Source organism: Argopecten irradians, chromosome 7 (assembly GCF_041381155.1).
Source record: "Argopecten irradians isolate NY chromosome 7, Ai_NY, whole genome shotgun sequence".
NCBI classification, from domain to species: Eukaryota; Metazoa; Mollusca; class Bivalvia; order Pectinida; family Pectinidae; genus Argopecten; species Argopecten irradians.
In genome coordinates, this window is record NC_091140.1 from 1,567,745 (window position 1) to 1,587,137 (window position 19,393).

General features: G+C 36.6%; 2 protein-coding genes across 2 annotated transcripts; both read right to left on the minus strand.

The window, feature by feature from the left end:
- Positions 1–6,726: 6,726 nt before the first annotated feature.
- LOC138326995 (cytochrome P450 2B4-like) lies at positions 6,727–11,036 on the minus strand. Its single transcript, XM_069272953.1, has 5 exons — positions 10,574–11,036; positions 9,359–9,874; positions 8,641–8,654; positions 7,671–8,097; positions 6,727–7,377 (listed from the first exon to the last, which is right to left on the minus strand). The coding sequence occupies exons 1-5, from the start codon at positions 10,929–10,931 to the stop codon at positions 7,193–7,195; spliced, it is 1,500 nt and encodes a 499-aa protein (XP_069129054.1). The 5' UTR covers positions 10,932–11,036; the 3' UTR covers positions 6,727–7,192.
- Positions 11,037–13,337: 2,301 nt separating this feature from the next.
- Positions 13,338–18,493, minus strand: LOC138326994 (cytochrome P450 2B4-like). Its single transcript, XM_069272952.1, has 4 exons — positions 17,848–18,493; positions 16,106–16,621; positions 15,283–15,723; positions 13,338–14,996 (listed from the first exon to the last, which is right to left on the minus strand). Exons 1-4 carry the CDS (start codon positions 18,203–18,205, stop codon positions 14,815–14,817), a joined length of 1,497 nt encoding a protein of 498 aa, XP_069129053.1. The 5' UTR covers positions 18,206–18,493; the 3' UTR covers positions 13,338–14,814.
- Between the last annotated feature and the right edge of the window lie 900 nt (positions 18,494–19,393).

Sequence of the window (19,393 nt, forward strand, 5' to 3'; positions counted from 1 at the left end):
CGACCGCGAAATGGTTACACAAGTAAAGTAAACACATAAGTGTATAGACCGCGAAATGGTTACACAAGTAAAGTAAACCCATAAGTGTATAGACCGCGAAATGGTTACACAAGTAAAGTAAACACATAAGTGTATAGACCGCGAAATGGTTACACAAGTAAAGTAAACCCATAAGTGTATAGACCGCGAAATGGTTACACAAGTAAAGTAAACACATAAGTGTATAGACCGCGAAATGGTTACACAAGTAAAGTAAACACATAGGTGATAGACCGCGAAATGGTTACACAAGTAAAGTAAACCCATAAGTGTATAGACCGCGAAATGGTTACACAAGTAAAGTAAACCCATAAGTGTATAGACCGCGAAATGGTTACACAAGTAAAGTAAACCCATAAGTGAGTAGACCGCGAAATGGTTACACAAGTAAAGTAAACACATAAGTGTATAGACCGCGAAGTGGTTACACAAATAAAGTAAACCCATAAGTGTATAGACCACGAAATGGTTACACAAGTAAAGTAAACACATAAGTGTATAGACCGCGAAATGGTTACACAAGTAAAGTAAACACATAGGTGTGTATAGACCGCGAAATGGTTACACAAGTAAAGTAAACCCGTAAGTGTATAGACCGCGAAATGGTTACACAAGTAAAGTAAACACATAAGTGTATAGACCACGAAATGGTTACACAAGTAAAGTAAACCCAGAAGTGTACCGACCGCGAAATGGTTACACAAGTAAAGTAAACACATAAGTGTATAGACCGCGAAATGGTTACACAAGTAAAGTAAACACATAAGTGTATAGACCGCGAAATGGTTACATAAGTAAAGTAAACACATAAGTATATAGACCGCGAAATGGTTACACAAGTAAAGTAAACACATAAGTGTATAGACCACGAAATGGTTACACAAGTAAAGTAAACACATAAGTGTATAGACCACGAAATGGTTACACAAGTAAAGTAAACACATAAGTGTATAGACCGCGAAATGGTTACACAAGTAAAGTAAACACATAAGTGTATAGACCGCGAAATGGTTACATAAGTAAAGTAAACACATAAGTATATAGACCGCGAAATGGTTACACAAGTAAAGTAAACACATAAGTGTATAGACCGCGAAATGGTTATACAAGTAAAGTAAACACATAAGTGTATAGACCGCGAAATGGTTACACAAGTAAAGTAAACACATAAGTGTATAGACCGCGAAATGGTTACACAAGTAAATTAAACACAATAAGTGTATAGACCGCGAAATGGTTACACAAGTAAAGTAAACACATAAGTGTATAGACCGCGAAATGGTTATACAAGTAAAGTAAACACATAAGTGTATAGACCGCGAAATGGTTACACAAGCAAAGTAAACACATAAGTGTATAGACCGCGAAATGGTTACACAAGTAAAGTAAACACATAAGTGTATAGACCGCGAAATGGTTATACAAGTAAAGTAAACACATAAGTGTATAGACCGCGAAATGGTTACACAAGTAAAGTAAACCCAAATGTGTATAGACCACGAAATGGTTACACAAGTAAAGTAAACTCATAAGTGTATAGACCGCGAAATGGTTACACAAGTAAAGTAAACTCATAAGTGTATAGACCGCGAAATGGTTACACAAGTAAAGTAAACCCATAAGTGTATAGACCGCGAAATGGTTACACAGGTAAAGTAAACCCAGAAGTGTACAGACCGCGAAATGGTTACACAAGTAAATTAAACACATAAGTGTATAGACCGCGAAATGGTTACACAAGTAAAGTAAACCCATAGGTGAGTAGACCGCGAAATGGTTACACAAGTAAAGTAAACTCATAAGTGTATAGACCGCGAAATGGTTACACAAGTAAAGTAAACCCATAGGTGAGTAGACCGCGAAATGGTTACACAAGTAAAGTAAACACATAGGTGAGTAGACCGCGAAATGGTTACACAAGTAAAGTAAACTCATAAGTGTATAGACCACGAAATGGTTACACAAGTAAAGTAAACCCAGAAGTGTATAGACCGCGAAATGGTTACACAAGTAAACACATAAGTGTATAGACCGCGAAATGGTTACACAAGTAAAGTAAACCCAGAAGTGTATAGACCGCGAAATGGTTACACAAGTAAAGTAAACACATAAGTGTATAGACCGCGAAATGGTTACACAACTAAAGTAAACCCATAAGTGTATAGACCACGAAATGGTTACACAAGTAAAGTAAACACATAAGTGTATAGACCGCGAAATGGTTACACAAGTAAAGTAAACACATAGGTGAGAAGACCGCGAAATGGTTACACAAGTAAAGTAAACCCGTAAGTGTATAGACCGCGAAATGGTTACACAAGTAAAGTAAACACATAAGTGTATAGACCTCGAAATGGTTACACAAGTAAAGTAAACCCAGAAGTGTATAGACCGCGAAATGGTTACACAAGTAAAGTAAACACATAAGTGTATAGACCGCGAAATGGTTACACAAGTAAAGTAAACACATAAGTGTATAGACCGCGAAATGGTTACATAAGTAAAGTAAACACATAAGTATATAGACCGCGAAATGGTTACACAAGTAAAGTAAACACATAAGTGTATAGACCACGAAATGGTTACACAAGTAAAGTAAACACATAAGTGTATAGACCTCGAAATGGTTACACAAGTAAAGTAAACCCATAAGTGTATAGACCGCGAAATGGTTACACAAGTAAAGTAAACACATAAGTGTATAGACCGCGAAATGGTTACATAAGTAAAGTAAACACATAAGTATATAGACCGCGAAATGGTTACACAAGTAAAGTAAACACATAAGTGTATAGACCGCGAAATGGTTATACAAGTAAAGTAAACACATAAGTGTATAGACCGCGAAATGGTTACACAAGTAAAGTAAACACATAAGTGTATAGACCGCGAAATGGTTACACAAGTAAATTAAACACATAAGTGTATAGACCGCGAAATGGTTACACAAGTAAAGTAAACACATAAGTGTATAGACCGCGAAATGGTTATACAAGTAAAGTAAACACATAAGTGTATAGACCGCGAAATGGTTACACAAGTAAAGTAAACACATAAGTGTATAGACCGCGAAATGGTTACACAAGTAAAGTAAACACATAAGTGTATAGACCGCGAAATGGTTACACAAGTAAAGTAAACACATAAGTGTATAGACCGCGAAATGGTTACACAAGTAAAGTAAACTCATAAGTGTATAGACCGCGAAATGGTTACACAAGTAAAGTAAACTCATAAGTGTATAGACCGCGAAATGGTTACACAAGTAAAGTAAACCAATAAGTGTATAGACCACGAAATGGTTACACAAGTAAAGTAAACCCAGAAGTGTACAGACCGCGAAATGGTTACACAAGTAAAGTAAACCCATAGGTGTATAGACCACGAAATGGTTACACAAGTAAAGTAAACACATAAGTGTATAGACCGCGAAATGGTTACACAAGTAAAGTAAACTCATAAGTGTATAGACCGCGAAAAGGTTACACAAGTAAAGTAAACTCATAAGTGTATAGACCGCGAAATGGTTACACAAGTAAAGTAAACCAATAAGTGTATAGACCACGAAATGGTTACACAAGTAAAGTAAACTCATAAGTGTATAGACCGCGAAATGGTTACACAAGTAAAGTAAACCCATAAGTGTATAGACCGCGAAATGGTTACACAAGTAAAGTAAACCCAGAAGTGTACAGACCGCGAAATGGTTACACAAGTAAAGTAAACACATAAGTGTATAGACCGCGAAATGGTTACACAAGTAAAGTAAACCCATAGGTGAGTAGACCGCGAAATGGTTACACAAGTAAAGTAAACTCATAAGTGTATAGACCGCGAAATGGTTACACAAGTAAAGTAAACCCATAGGTGAGTAGACCGCGAAATGGTTACACAAGTAAAGTAAACACATAGGTGAGTAGACCGCGAAATGGTTACACAAGTAAAGTAAACTCATAAGTGTATAGACCACGAAATGGTTACACAAGTAAAGTAAACCCAGAAGTGTATAGACCGCGAAATGGTTACACAAGTAAACACATAAGTGTATAGACCGCGAAATGGTTACACAAGTAAAGTAAACCCAGAAGTGTATAGACCGCGAAATGGTTACACAAGTAAAGTAAACACATAAGTGTATAGACCGCGAAATGGTTACACAAATAAAGTAAACCCATAAGTGTATAGACCACGAAATGGTTACACAAGTAAAGTAAACACATAAGTGTATAGACCGCGAAATGGTTACACAAGTAAAGTAAACACATAGGTGAGAAGACCGCGAAATGGTTACACAAGTAAAGTAAACCCGTAAGTGTATAGACCGCGAAATGGTTACACAAGTAAAGTAAACACATAAGTGTATAGACCTCGAAATGGTTACACAAGTAAAGTAAACCCATAAGTGTATAGACCGCGAAATGGTTACACAAGTAAAGTAAACACATAAGTGTATAGACCGCGAAATGGTTACATAAGTAAAGTAAACACATAAGTGTATAGACCGCGAAATGGTTACATAAGTAAAGTAAACACATAAGTATATAGACCGCGAAATGGTTACACAAGTAAAGTAAACACATAAGTGTATAGACCTCGAAATGGTTACACAAGTAAAGTAAACACATAAGTGTATAGACCGCGAAATGGTTACACAAGTAAAGTAAACACATAAGTGTATAGACCGCGAAATGGTTACACAAGTAAAGTAAACACATAAGTGTATAGACCGCGAAATGGTTACATAAGTAAAGTAAACACATAAGTATATAGACCGCGAAATGGTTACACAAGTAAAGTAAACACATAAGTGTATAGACCGCGAAATGGTTATACAAGTAAAGTAAACACATAAGTGTATAGACCGCGAAATGGTTACACAAGTAAAGTAAACACATAAGTGTATAGACCGCGAAATGGTTACACAAGTAAAGTAAACACATAAGTGTATAGACCGCGAAATGGTTACACAAGTAAATTAAACACATAAGTGTATAGACCGCGAAATGGTTACACAAGTAAAGTAAACACATAAGTGTATAGACCGCGAAATGGTTACACAAGTAAAGTAAACACATAAGTGTATAGACCGCGAAATGGTTACACAAGTAAAGTAAACACATAAGTGTATAGACCGCGAAATGGTTACACAAGTAAAGTAAACACATAAGTGTATAGACCGCGAAATGGTTACACAAGTAAAGTAAACACATAAGTGTATAGACCGCGAAATGGTTACACAAGTAAAGTAAACCCAAATGTGTATAGACCACGAAATGGTTACACAAGTAAAGTAAACTCATAAGTGTATAGACCGCGAAATGGTTACATAAGTAAAGTAAACACATAAGTGTATAGACCGCGAAATGGTTACATAAGTAAAGTAAACTCATAAGTGTATAGACCGCGAAATGGTTACATAAGTAAAGTAAACACATAAGTGTATAGACCGCGAAATGGTTACATAAGTAAAGTAAACACATAAGTATATAGACCGCGAAATGGTTACACAAGTAAAGTAAACCCAAATGTGTATAGACCACGAAATGGTTACACAAGTAAATTAAACACATAAGTGTATAGACCGCGAAATGGTTATAACAAGTAAATTAAACACATAAGTGTATAGACCGCGAAATGGTTACATAAGTAAAGTAAACACATAAGTGTATAGACCGCGAAATGGTTACATAAGTAAAGTAAACTCATAAGTGTATAGACCGCGAAATGGTTACACAAGTAAAGTAAACCCATAAGTGTATAGACCGCGAAATGGTTACACAAGTAAAGTAAACCCATAGGTGAGTAGACCGCGAAATGGTTACATAAGTAAAGTAAACACATAAGTGTATAGACCGCGAAATGGTTACATAAGTAAAGTAAACTCATAAGTGTATAGACCGCGAAATGGTTACACAAGTAAAGTAAACCCATAAGTGTATAGACCGCGAAATGGTTACACAAGTAAAGTAAACCCATAGGTGAGTAGACCGCGAAATGGTTAAATAAGTAAAGTAAACACATAAGTGTATAGACCGCGAAATGGTTACATAAGTAAAGTAAACTCATAAGTGTATAGACCGCGAAATGGTTACACAAGTAAAGTAAACACATAAGTGTATAGACCACGAAATGGTTACACAAGTAAAGCAAACCCATAAGTGAGTAGACCGCGAAATTGTTACACAAGTAAAGTAAACACATAAGTGTATAGACCGCGAAATGGTTACACAAGTAAAGTAAACTCATAAGTGTATAGACCGCGAAATGAAATCGCCGAAAATACAACTCACAGAAGAAAAAAAAATTCCGTGAAAATGGTATTGGTCTAGAGTATTGTGTACCCTGACAGTTCACCACTATGGAATACAGCTCTGATATCTATAAGAAAAAACTGCTACTCCAACAAAAGAGGCACCCGACTCAATATGAAATTTTGATTGATATTCGTCTCGTCTGGGTTATATTAATTCAGTAATAATAACAATATGAAGCCTCTATAATTGCCTGATGGTATCAAATATTGAGATGTTTTATTGAAGTAGCAGCTGACAGTGTTGTTTTATTATTACATTATTAGATATATTCTTACTATTGTTTCGTGATAGAACGTGAATTAAAGTGGAGCAAAATGTTTGTAGTGATGCGTGTCGAATGACAGCCATCCTACCAGAGGACAACTGATAAAAATTTTACATAAAAATGATTTATTGAATAAATATATTTCATCTATTACAAAATAAAGTAAAGTTTCTAATTTACAAAAACCAACATTCTTAACTTCAGTCGTCTTCCGTGAGTTTAAAGGCTTGTATAGAGTTAACGCTCTGAACGATTTAATTGCTATGTATAAGATAATATATTATGTAATGAATCAGTAAGACATTTCTCCAGTCATTGGATAAGGCTGTATTTAGGAGAGACACCACTAAGTATGAAACTTGAATCCAACACCCTGGAAGTTCCATAATTTGTTTCTCCGCTGTTTTATAATATTTGTTGGGTTAAACACAATGACAGTTCTAAAACTCTTGGTCTACTGTATTTTTCCTCATCAGATTATTGAATGTTGTAAACATGTTCTGAAAAACTCTGGTGTGAGTGAGTAGATGGTGATAGACAATCAATGATATCTGTCCTATGTGTTCCTATGACTCTACAGTGTTTTCTCGGCGAGACACTGGTAAGGGTGCGGCTTGCGTCCAACACCCTCAAATTTGCCTTTCAAAGTCGGGATACGATCTATATCGATGGGTTTTAACTGAAACCTCTGTACCATGGAGGTGATGAAGAGAAACAGTTCTGACCTGGCCAGGGTCTCACCCATACACACACGGCGACCTGGAGAAAACATAAATGTTGTAGTTTTGTGATTTACCTAGAAATGATCGAACTAGTTGTAGTTGTCAGACTGGTGTTTGTGATATTACGTGAGACATAGTCGATAAATTCTGAGGAAATAATTCTCTACAAACCATACCATATAGATTAATCGAGTGTATTTACTTTCGAAGTATCTTAGGATATAAAGCGATGGAATAACATCAATGTCAATAAATATGGGGCATCATAAGCTTAAAATGTAAAAAAATAAACAGGAAAAAGTTAGAGAACAATAATAAAAAAAGGCTTACCAAAAAAGAATGGAATCACATGCTCCGTTCCATGAAGTCTGCCTTCCTTGTCGATGAACCTTGATGGGTCAAATTTTCCTGGCTCTGGAAAAAGGATAGGGTCTGTGTTCACAGAACTCATGTTTGGAACCAACATGGTTTCTTTGGGAATCACATGTCCTCTGAAATTCACGTCTTCACTCGTAGCGTGGGGTAGTCCTAAGGGAGCGAAGTCTCCGACTCGGAATATCTCGGTAATGGTGGCCTCAATGTACGGCATGTCTGGTCGGTCTGACAGAGAGGGGAAACGACCTTCACCTACCACCCTCGTTACCTCCTCATGACATCTTTCTTGAACATCCGGGTAGTTGATGAAAAACAAAATGGACCACACTAGAGTTGTAGATGTCGAGTCCATTCCAGCGACACACATGTCAGCTATCGTGTTCTTTGCTGAGATACTGTAAATAAAAGCATGCCAGGTGCACTTACTCGCGTACCTACTCATTTACCTTTTTTATAACTATATCAGAAACCCATTTGGTGTTTTTAACAGCATTTCCGAAACTTGTTTCAAAGCAATAAAGACTTTACAGGGACCTGGCACGGAAATTGTTTTAACCACCAACAGTATAGATATATAATAGTATCAAGGTGTCGAGTCCATTCCAGCGACACACATGTCAGCTATCGTGTTCTTTGCTGAGATACTGTAAATAAAAGCATGCCAGGTGCACTTACTCGCGTACCTACTCATTTACCTTTTTTATAACTATATCAGAAACCCATTTGGTGTTTTTAACAGCATTTCCGAAACTTGTTTCAAAGCAATAAAGACTTTACAGGGACCTGGCACGGAAATTGTTTTAACCACCAACAGTATAGATATATAATAGTATCAAGGTAGGATATGAACTCGGCGGTCGAGAAAAAATGGCCTATTTTTCAAAACCGTGATTATTTTGATAAATGGGCTCTATACACCATTGACGTACATTTGTATATCTTACCTTAAAGAGAAATAATTTATCTTTCCATTGAGTGCTTGATGAACAAAATTGGCTAAGTATTGACGAAGTTATGACTTGATGAATCGGGAAATTTAATAAAAAATATGCTAGGTAGACATTTCCCTGTCCGGTCGAATTGTCGTCTCGCCTCTAATGGCGGTGATGGTTAAAGTAAGTGAGCTACACGATGTTTAAATGGAGTTTCTACAAAGTACGGGTCGTGACACCACAAAAGGAGATTGTGGATGTTTGGTTTGGTTTTTGAGGTACCCATTAGAGGCGAAACGACATTTCGACCGGACAAGGAAATGTCTAACTAGCATAGTTTTAGTAAACTTCCCGATTCATCAAGCCATAACTTCGTCAATACTCGGTCAATTTTGTTCATCAAGCACTCAATGGAAAGATAAATAATTTCTCTTTAAGGTAAGTAAAATATACGTCAATGGTGTATAGAGCCCGTTTATTAAAATAATCACGGTTTAAAAAAAATAGGTCCGTTTTTCTCGACCGCCGAGTTCATACACTTGATACTATAATATATATATATATAAGATGTTAGTTAAAAAAATCGTGCCAGGTCCCTTTGGTTCACTTAGAACATTAACCTTTATTAGATGTATGTTGTCTTGAGGTTTGCTCGGTGCATATAGAATTTAATGTCAAATACGACTTACTTTACCTGTATTATAAACATACCTGTGAATGTAGTGACCCGTCCTTCGTTACTCTTTATCTCCTTCAGGTAAACGTCGATAAAATCTTTCATGTTTTCCTCGTCGTAGTCCTTCTCGTGTGCGTCGACAATGTTTTGAAGGAACTTGAGAATTTTTTCAGCGTTGTTAAGAATCTTTCTCACACCGACAGGATCCCCCGGTATGTATCTAAGGAAGGGCATGACGTTTAGAACTCCTGCTGGACCGATAAGTGACAAGTTCTCCTGTATCAAGTTAACAAGCTCTACAAACACAGGTTCACCATGTTCAAATCTTTTCCCGAATGAAATGGCACATATAATGTTTGCAACACAAGCCTGAAGACAGTATTCGGGATTTATCGGTTGACCTTGTTGCTTGTCCAGCAGATTGAGAAATACTTCCACCTCTTCCATTATCTTCCCTTCTAAACTTTTCTTGCCGAAACCAAAGTCCCGCAGTCCTCCAATAGCAAACGCTCTGTGAAGCTTCCATTCTGGCCCCGACCTGCTCACAATTCCTATAAAGGGAAGCCACTGATCAATGCCTCTGAAATAATACATTAGGCGTTAAATGTTGACGTCCATTGAGTATACAAATACTAATTATCCATTTAAATTGACTTTCGTTTCGCAATGAAATCATTGGATCATGCATTTGGATTTTAACAGTCTCCTTCAAATATGTAAATAATATGAATTTAGTTCGTTTTGTCGTTTTGAAGGGATACTGGGGTTTTTCTTCTTTGTTTCATTTCCAATAAATCATTTTGAACTGTATCGACAACCAAGAAGTACTTCAATCTCTGGTGGCATTTATGTTTTGTATGGTACTGGTTTGTCACTTCTGGTTTCTCACCCGAATGTGGTAGTATGTTAGTTAATTCATTGTACTCCTAAGTAAACTCTTCCTGTGTTGAGGTGGTATTAACAAGTAAAATAATCATAAAGAGATCAATAGGTTTTAATGTGTCCTCCACCATAGAGCCATAGAGCCACTGACGAACACCTCTAGCATTTGCGACCTCTTTTAGATACCGACACTCATTTTATTCCAGTCTCCTGACAAGATGTCACAACATTCAATTACCAAACCAAGATATCGATATTTTAAAAATACTCTAATATCAATGTCTAGTCCAACTTAAAAAAAGGATTATAAAAGTACATTAATCAAAACAGTTTTATATATAATTAACTACTGATATTTTCACGTTTACCTTCACCCTTTGTAACTTCCTTAAATACAAACAAGTCGGGTCTGTCGGACGTGACGTCACCACGTTTGACGAAGAGTTCCCGGAGTGTGTCGTAACCACTGACCACCACCATCGTGAAGGACCCCACGTGAAGAGTGACCAGGTCTCCATACTTGTCTCTCAGCTTCCGGTATACTTCTAACTGGTCACTTGAGGCTATATCGAGTAGGTTTCCTAGTAGTGGGAGTGGTGTCGGCCCCGGGGGCAGGGATTTCAGTCTCTGATGCCTATTCCATAGATAATAGACTAGGAGAAGTAGAAAAATTGTCCATACTAGACCGGTAGTGTTAAGAACGCAGTGCAATACAACGCTGAACATCGCTATACCATAGCTAGTTTGTCCCAACACTAGTGTTATCCATATCTGTCAGTAAAAAGTGGAAACTATAAATAGCTCGGAGTTATCGTCTGTACGGTTATCACCGGGGAATCGTCCCGGTGTTCTATACAATTTCCATCCCCTTAAAATTCTTACCCGGTTGAGCATTTCATCATGGAATTATAAGTCATTTCGTCCTTGATTTCGTGTATCAAATATCTATCCCAATGTTATAAATAGAGGTTACACAATGAGTGGTTGTTAAATATTGAATTTATTCCGCAAGAGTGAGTTATTTTTTAAAAGTTACAAAAGACACGAGTTTTAACGAGTGTCTTTTGTAACTTTTAAAAAATAACTTACGAGTGTGGAATACATCCAATATTCAACAACTACGGGTAGTGTGACCTACGGTAACGTGTATTTACCGAAATATGCAAATAAGGCGTAGGCCTAGTAATATTTCATCGGCAAAAACCCCCCACTAATTAGTATTCAAAAGTCATCGTTTGATAAAATATCCATCGATATCAAATATTTCTAATTGAGAACATCTTTAGGGTTAAACGTCTTATTGAGTTCAAATCTTCACAGTTGCTTCCAGAAAATAAAACTCAGGTAATCATCAAGCCATTACCATCAAGATCAAGTTCGTTTCATACACGTTAAATCTAAGAAACTCATCAGTGAAATTCTTCGTCAAGATGTATTATTAGTACTTAAATATGATCAATTTAACTTCAATATGATCAATTTAACATGAATGAAAACGTCACGTATTTTGACACAATCAACACGACGCATCCGCTTTCCAACATCAGTTTTGGACGTCAAGCTGCGATCACAACATGGAATGACGTTATTTGATTGTTGATGACGTTGACAATGATGACGTGATACTGAGAAATAAACAGTTTCGTCGAAGTTCACCGTGTCAGCCAATCAGAATGCGTACAGAGTTTATACCACGTGCAAACAAATTGTTGATCAACAGCTGCAGTGTTTATTTAATGTCCTGAGAGTTGAATAGCACTGCCTATTGTGGTAGAATGTGATTTATAACATTTTTCACAGTGAAATAAAGGGTTTTATACTTTAAAACAATAATTGGTATTTTTCACCTAAATGAAAATATCAGTTTTGATAATTTCACTCATTATTGACCAATCTGAGTACAATATCCACGATATTTTCACATATCGTTTTTTTTTTTTTTTTTTTTTTATGGGATAAGTGTTTTGAAATATCAAACCAAAACTACAACATTACGTGCATTTTTCCAATCAATGTTTCGTTTTTTTTCTTATTGGAGCATAAATGTGTTGCAGTTGATTATTTTATGTTATTTTTATTCAAATTTTGCGCCATATGTGTGGATCTAAATCATGAAATATAAAACAATTATTGAAATAAAATATCAAAGTTTCAACCCAGCTCGATTAAATATAACTGTTATTCATCAAGAAGCTAAGGAATATCCTCTGTATATAGATAAATCAGCAATTCGGTGAGCATAGATGTAATTAGTCGAGGACATATCGACAGATAGCTGATGTTGCATGCAGGGATGAGGAAAAACTGGAAAAAAAAACCATCTGGTTTCTATACAGTTTAAACAAATAATAAAATAATTTGACCTTATCTTTGTCAGCGTCATATAAAATGTGTTAACGCGTGAAATGCTAACGCGCAAAAATTATCTCGTTTCTGATATGAATGGTCTTTCATAGTTCAGGGAGGACTATACCTTACTGATGTCGGCGAATGTCAGAGGTCTTATGATATTTGGTCGATATGATGGGATGACAATTCAATGAAGCTAATTCTGACACATTTCTTATAGTTTATCAATGTTTAAATCCTCAATGATTTTATAATGTGTCCCATTATGTGGTAAAGATTAGTTAGTGTTTACGTCTTGTGGTTCCATTAGTGCAGCCCCATGCTTGATCAATATTTGACCTTACCTACGAGTGACAGCGGTAATAAAAAGGGAACGCTTGCTCTTCCTGACGTCCTGGTTCTGTTATACTGGTACTAATTCTAAACCAATCTGTATCTTGTTTATTATTGTGTTAGGTTGTGTTAACATTAAGTTCCTTAGTCAATCTTTATTTTTTTCTGTCGAATACATTGAGAACGTTTTAAGTAGATATCACAGACAGCGTGTTATTGCTTTTGTTTTCTTCTTGTTATTTTGTTGATATTTTTTAATAAGTGTAAGCATTATTAAATCAATCATAGAGGTTAACACTAGATAATATTATATACGTTATAATGTGAATGGATAATTTTTGTTGTTTATTGTTGTGGGGCTAATATGATGTTCAAGTTTGTTTTGTTGTTCTAAGCTTGACTCAGTTTTCAATGGTCACCAATAAAGTTTGAGCTTTAAAACATCACATGACGAGTTCAATTTGGTTTTAATTAATCTTTTCTTCCTCTATATAATACACTTAATACATAACAACCAATACATAAGGTGCTGTCACTCATCACACTTCACACTCCCGTCCAACTTAGCTAGCCAAGGGTACAGTAGTCTACGTTACCGAACCCTTGGCATATGTCGTGTAAAAAGTAAAGTTTCCGCTTTCAAATTCTGATTGGATACAGCTAGGTTCAGGCGCAGTTTTATATGTCAACAAAACTGAATCGAAGTGTGTGACCTTCAAGTACATGGATACGTTGCACTTCAAACTGATTGGGAAAGTAAATAAGTGCCTGGTTTCTGTTTCTCAAAGTTAAACAAATTATGCAAAGATAAACTGCGTCCCCCTGACAAAATTGAACACTGATGCATGAAACACAAAAACCGATGTTCGAACTGACAAACAAATGACCCACAAACTTGTTTATCTTTGGTATTTTGAATCTGTCACAAACAACATGTGCAGTTTAAAGGGCGCTGCCATTTTTCAATCCATACAACAATGATACGAGCTTTTTCATTGGTTGCTTATTACGTAAATAGAAGGGGCGCAACTGCATATCCAGCAGGTGGCGCAGTGCGGAAAATTAACATTTTACACGACATATGCCAAGGGTTCTGTATCGTAAACTACTGTACCCTTGGCTAGCGACGTTGACTCCCGACAATAACACCTCACACGCACCCTTTTAATACCCATCTCACAACCTCACGTGATCTCTATCGACCAATCAAAATCCATCAAATCTCCATACATGTACAAGTTCCTCACTCTCGTCCATTTCAAATCTATTGTTTGCAGTCATACATAAAATAACGTATAGGGTTTATAGTTTTTACTATAATTATAAGTCTTTATAATATACAGGATGGTAAAACAACTTAAATTGTTGCCAGAGTGGATGACTAATACCCCCGTTTCACAAACTTATTAATAACTCCATTAATAGGTAACATTGCTGAACACTTTATATTTTACCCCTTTATGTCAGGGTTCTGTGTACCTAATTTTATCAAAATTTGTCAAGTCGTTTAGGAGGAGTTGGATAAAGTTGTGTCTACAGGCAGACAGACGGACAGATGGACATGCGGACAACCCGATTCCATTATTACCCCCACTTATCTTCGTTGCGGGGGTATTAAATACTTAAAAGGAACAAGTATGCTCCAGCATATCTAATGGCATCAACAAACAGAGAGAATCTGTCAGTACAACTTCTAGTTCGACTTCTACGATTATCACCAATACATTATATTGATAACAGTAAAATAGTGTACCTCCAATATTAACCCAAGTTGCGTAATGGACCCAGAACTATCTGCTTCTCATTTCCTGGATGATCTTTTATAAGTTTCAATGGCAAAGATTACTCAGTATCACAATGGCATAGTGTAAAATGTCATGTACGCCGCTCAGTGTTACTGATGTCAGAATAAAAGATACAATTGCCTCTAGGCCCTCTTTTCTACAATACACTCGAATGGATACGGCTTAAATGTGATTCCTACAGTTCCTTTAAGTGGTGGTATACTATCAGGGTCGACTGGCTTAAACTGGACCCGTTGTACCATGGAGGTGAGGAATAGAAATAGTTCTGACCTGGCCAGGGCCTCACCCATACACACACGGCGACCTGGGGTAAAATACAACATGTTCATTAATACAATGAAGACATTGTTTCCCAACTGCAAGGTGCAAGATGATCTAGATATACTTTTTATAAATGAAATTAAATATAAATTAAAAATAAATAATTAAATTTTCAGTGCTTACAAGAGCTTACAGGTGGTTTCTAAGCTGGTGTTTCGAATAACCTTTCAGCAAAACCCAAAACAAAAACTAGAGTTTTGTATAAATTGAATTGTTCCCCTATTTCTAACCTTGATATATTTTAGCACATACATTGACTCCATACTTACCGAAGAAGAACGGTATAATGCGATCTGTTCTGTACACTTTGCCGTCTTTGTCGAGGAACCTGGTAGGATCAAATTTACTTGGCTCATTGAATATTGTTGGATCGCTGTGAACCGAGTTGATGTTTGTTACCAACATAGTTCCCTTCGGAAGAATGTACCCATTATACTCCAAATCCTCACTAGTTGCATGAGGCATTCCGAGTGGCACGATATCACCCCGTCTGAGAATCTCGGTGATGGTAGCCTCAATGTACGGCATGTCTGGTCGGTCTGACAGAGAGGGGAAACGACCTTCACCTACCACCTTTGTTACCTCCTCGTGACATCGCTCTTGTACATCCGGGTAGTTGATGAAAAGCAAGATGGCCCAAAGAAGAGCTGTTGCTGTCGTCTCCATACCGGCAACAAACACATCAGCCACTGTGTTGACAAGCTGTAAATCTAGAAACACCATTTCTTATGTTAACCAAGTTTAACTACAAAAGTAAGATATTAAAAATGTTTTGGATACTCAATTTTAAACCATCTCTTTCAAAATGAACGTTCTGAACAAAGATACATATGTTTAAAATAATCATCAGAAGATAACACGACATAAAGCACACCAAAATAAAACTTTCTTATGTAATAAAACAAACAAAATCCGTGCCAAAACGGACATTTCGTAATGCTTCTTGTGATTTTTCTAAATATTTTCTTCAGTTTGGAAAAATGGTACAATGTTCTAGTTATCGAAACGTCACATAAGAAAATGTCAATTCACTACTTTTGGAACTAACATCCCTTTAGATAGTCCGAAACTCTTGTGCCGAACGTGCTATACCTGTAAATGTGGAATCCTGTCCTTCTCTCTTCTTCATTTCTTTGAGATAAACATGGACGAAATCACTGATGCTGTCCTCGCGGTATTCTTTCTTATGGTTGTCGATGAGCTGTCCGAAGTAGCTATAAATTTTGTCTGCGTTCGACAGTACTTTCCTGCACTGAACAGGGTCGCCGGGAATGTGCCGAACACTGGGGATTAGGTTTAGTAGCCCGGCGATACCAGACAGCTCCATGTTCTCTTTGATCAAGTCTATCAATTTTACAAAGACTGGATCGTCATGTTCAAACCTCTTACCAAACGCAATGGCACATATGATATTGGCAACACTTGTCTGCAGACAGTAGTCCACATTGAAAGCCCGTCCTTGGTTCTCGTACAGAATATTCAAAAATACCTCAATCTCCTCTGTTATCTTGCCTTCTAAGCTTTTCTTTCCGAAGCCGAAATCCCGAAGAGCTGCCATTGAGAACGTTCTGTGGACTTTCCATTCCGGCCCTGACCTGCTGGTTATCCCTATGGATACACAAACTCAAAACAATTTTTATCGTGAACAAGAGATCCCAGAGGGATCTTGGCGCCCACCAAAGAATGATTTATGTCTGACAATGGAAAGATAGATCTTTTCTCTACTTTTCAAACTTTTTCAAACATACTACATATAAAATTTGAGACAAATCGATTAAGTACTTTCTGAGAAATAGCAGTAACAAAGTTCAACTATCAAAATCCAAGATGGCTCCTTGGTGGCCGTCTTATTGATCAATTGGTCCCAAATCGCAATATGCACAACTGGGGCCCCAGGGGATCCTACATGTGAAATTTGAGAATGATCCATTCAATACTTTCTGAGAAATAGCAATAAAAAACTTTAACTTTCAAAATCCAGGATGGCTGACAGGCGGCCATCTTGTTGACCGATTGGAACCAAACCGCAGTATGCACAACAAGGGCCCTAGGGAAACCTACATGTGAAATTTGAGAAAGATCCCTTCAGTACTTTCTGAGAAATAGCGATAACAAACTTTAACTATCAAAATCCAAGATGGCCGCCTGGCGGCCATGTTGTTGACCGATTCGTCTTAAAATGCATTATGCACAACTAGGGTCCTAGGGGAACCTACATATGAAATTTAAGAAAGATCCTTTCAGTACTTTCTGAGAAATGGTGATAACAAACTTTAACTTTCAAAATCCAAGATGGCCGAGGCGGCCATCTTGTTGACCGATCCGTCCCAAAATGCAATATGCACATTTAGGGCCCTAGGGGAACCTACATATGAATTTTGAGACAGATCCCTTCTGCGCTTTCTTAAAAATAGCGATAACAAGAATTGTTAACGGACGGACGGACGGACGGACGACGGACCACGGACAAAAAGCGATTTGAACATCCCACCATCTGATGATGGTGGGCTAAAAAGTTAACATGAACCTTTTTTCTTTTCATCAACTAACAACTAATATTTTCATCGAATTAAACATGTATATCAGTCAAATATATCAATATTAGCACTTCACTGTGTTTACAATTGACATAAATGTTAAGTCATTATTTTGATAGATCGTACAGGTGATTACAAGGTCATATAGAGGTCAGGAAAGCATAAGGTCAATATATATACTATAAACTTACCAATGGGAAAGGTCAAAATATAGGTCAACAATGAAAATATTACTAACTAGGTCTATATTATAAACTGGAGGACAGCGGTTAAAATGTACCGTAATAAAAGTGTTACCATGGCGATGTGTAATATCTGTGAACGTGAATATATCTGGTCTGATGGACGTGACGTCACCACGTTTGACGAAGAGTTCCCGGAGTGTGTCGTAACCACTGACCACCACCATCGTGAAGGACCCCACGTGAAGAGTGACCAGGTCTCCATACTTTTCTCTCAGTTTACGGAAAGTTTCTAACTGGTCACTGGACGCCAGATCAAGAAGGTTGCCCAGGAGTGGGAGTGGTGTCGGCCCTGGGGGTAGGGATTTCAGTCTCTGGTGTCTATTCCATAAATAAAACACCACAAGAACGGCCAGTAATGTCCATACTAGACCACTGCTGCCAGTGAAGAGTCCCGTGATAAACTCCAACATTACTACTCCATGTGTAGACTACTGTGTACCACTAGTACTGTGTGAAGGTCAATCACACTTAATTCTCAATGTTACATGGACGAGGTCACAAACTAGACAGCTGTCAGACGGAAGTTTGTCTTACTATATTTCTAGTCGAATCTGCCGAGAGAAAGTGGTATGTGATCTTTTAAAGACTCACCGATACCCCTATAATACAACGATAGATCCATCCATACTCCTTATAACGACAAACTGGTAAACTATTACAGCGTATAAGTAATCATTAACACATATACCCACCCTTACACTAGGTAGGTGTGCATATTTGTGTAGTAGTTTTATCTAAGCATTGTTATCTTCACAAGATATGTTAAATAGTAAATGTTTAATTTGCTGGCTAGAGATCGTAAGAATTTGAACAATTGATAAGTGTGTATATGTGAATATATGTGCGAAATGACTTTAATAAAAAGTAAGGTAACCTTTGTGAAAGCCTCATGAAGAGTGTGAGATAGAAAAGTTACTTTAAGTGGTGTACACGATATGTACCTATAAATATACTCATTACTTTTATCTGAAGTATTGTTAGCTTTGTTGTGTGTCAGATTAATTTATGTAATGTATTTTTAATGGAAGTCATATGTTAAAAATATTTTATCCAGAGCTGGCTTGAGTTATATTTATCGGATATTTAATCAAATTAATGTTTTACAAAAAAAATGAATTAAAAAAAAAACTTGTTTAAGGAAGACTAATTGACCAATTTATTTAAAAATGGTATACCTAATACCTAAATCTAAATACCTAATAACATATAATGGATCTAGATCAAATTACATGTGACATTATACAAAAAAATGTTTAAATTAGATATAGTTCTGTACCAGCATACTTCCCATTAAATATGATTTACCATTTTCTATATAATCAGTAGGTAGAGGCAAGGGACTATATATACTTTTTTCTAATAATCAAAATATACTAGAAAAAACATATTTGCAACAACAACAAAATAGATTTTTGCTTGGTTTGTATGATTCATAAACCTGGTAGCTAATCATAAGGAACGATGCATAAGTTTCAACACAAATATAATTTCAAAAGTTCAAATGATTTACGAATAAACTTACAGACAATGAATAAATTTTTGTTTGTTTTTAAAATGAATACTTGAAGCTTATCGTAGGCCAATGAGCAATCGATCGT

What these genes read in the sequence shown, in the direction of transcription:
- LOC138326995 (XM_069272953.1), bottom strand. Translation starts at nt 10,931, where the DNA reads ATGTTCAGCGTTGTATTGCACTGCGTTCTTAACACTACCGGTCTAGTA. An exon ending in GGAAGTTACAAAGGGTGAAG is followed by an intron (nt 9,875 to 10,573) that starts GTAAACGTGAAA and finishes TTCCCTTTATAG; the next exon opens with GAATTGTGAGCAGGTCGGGG. An exon ending in TGTGATTCCATTCTTTTTTG is followed by an intron (nt 7,378 to 7,670) that starts GTAAGCCTTTTT and finishes TGTTTTCTCCAG; the next exon opens with GTCGCCGTGTGTGTATGGGT.
- LOC138326994 (XM_069272952.1), bottom strand. Translation starts at nt 18,205, where the DNA reads ATGTTGGAGTTTATCACGGGACTCTTCACTGGCAGCAGTGGTCTAGTA. An exon ending in AGATATTACACATCGCCATG is followed by an intron (nt 16,622 to 17,847) that starts GTAACACTTTTA and finishes GTGTATCCATAG; the next exon opens with GGATAACCAGCAGGTCAGGG. An exon ending in CATTATACCGTTCTTCTTCG is followed by an intron (nt 14,997 to 15,282) that starts GTAAGTATGGAG and finishes ATTTTACCCCAG; the next exon opens with GTCGCCGTGTGTGTATGGGT.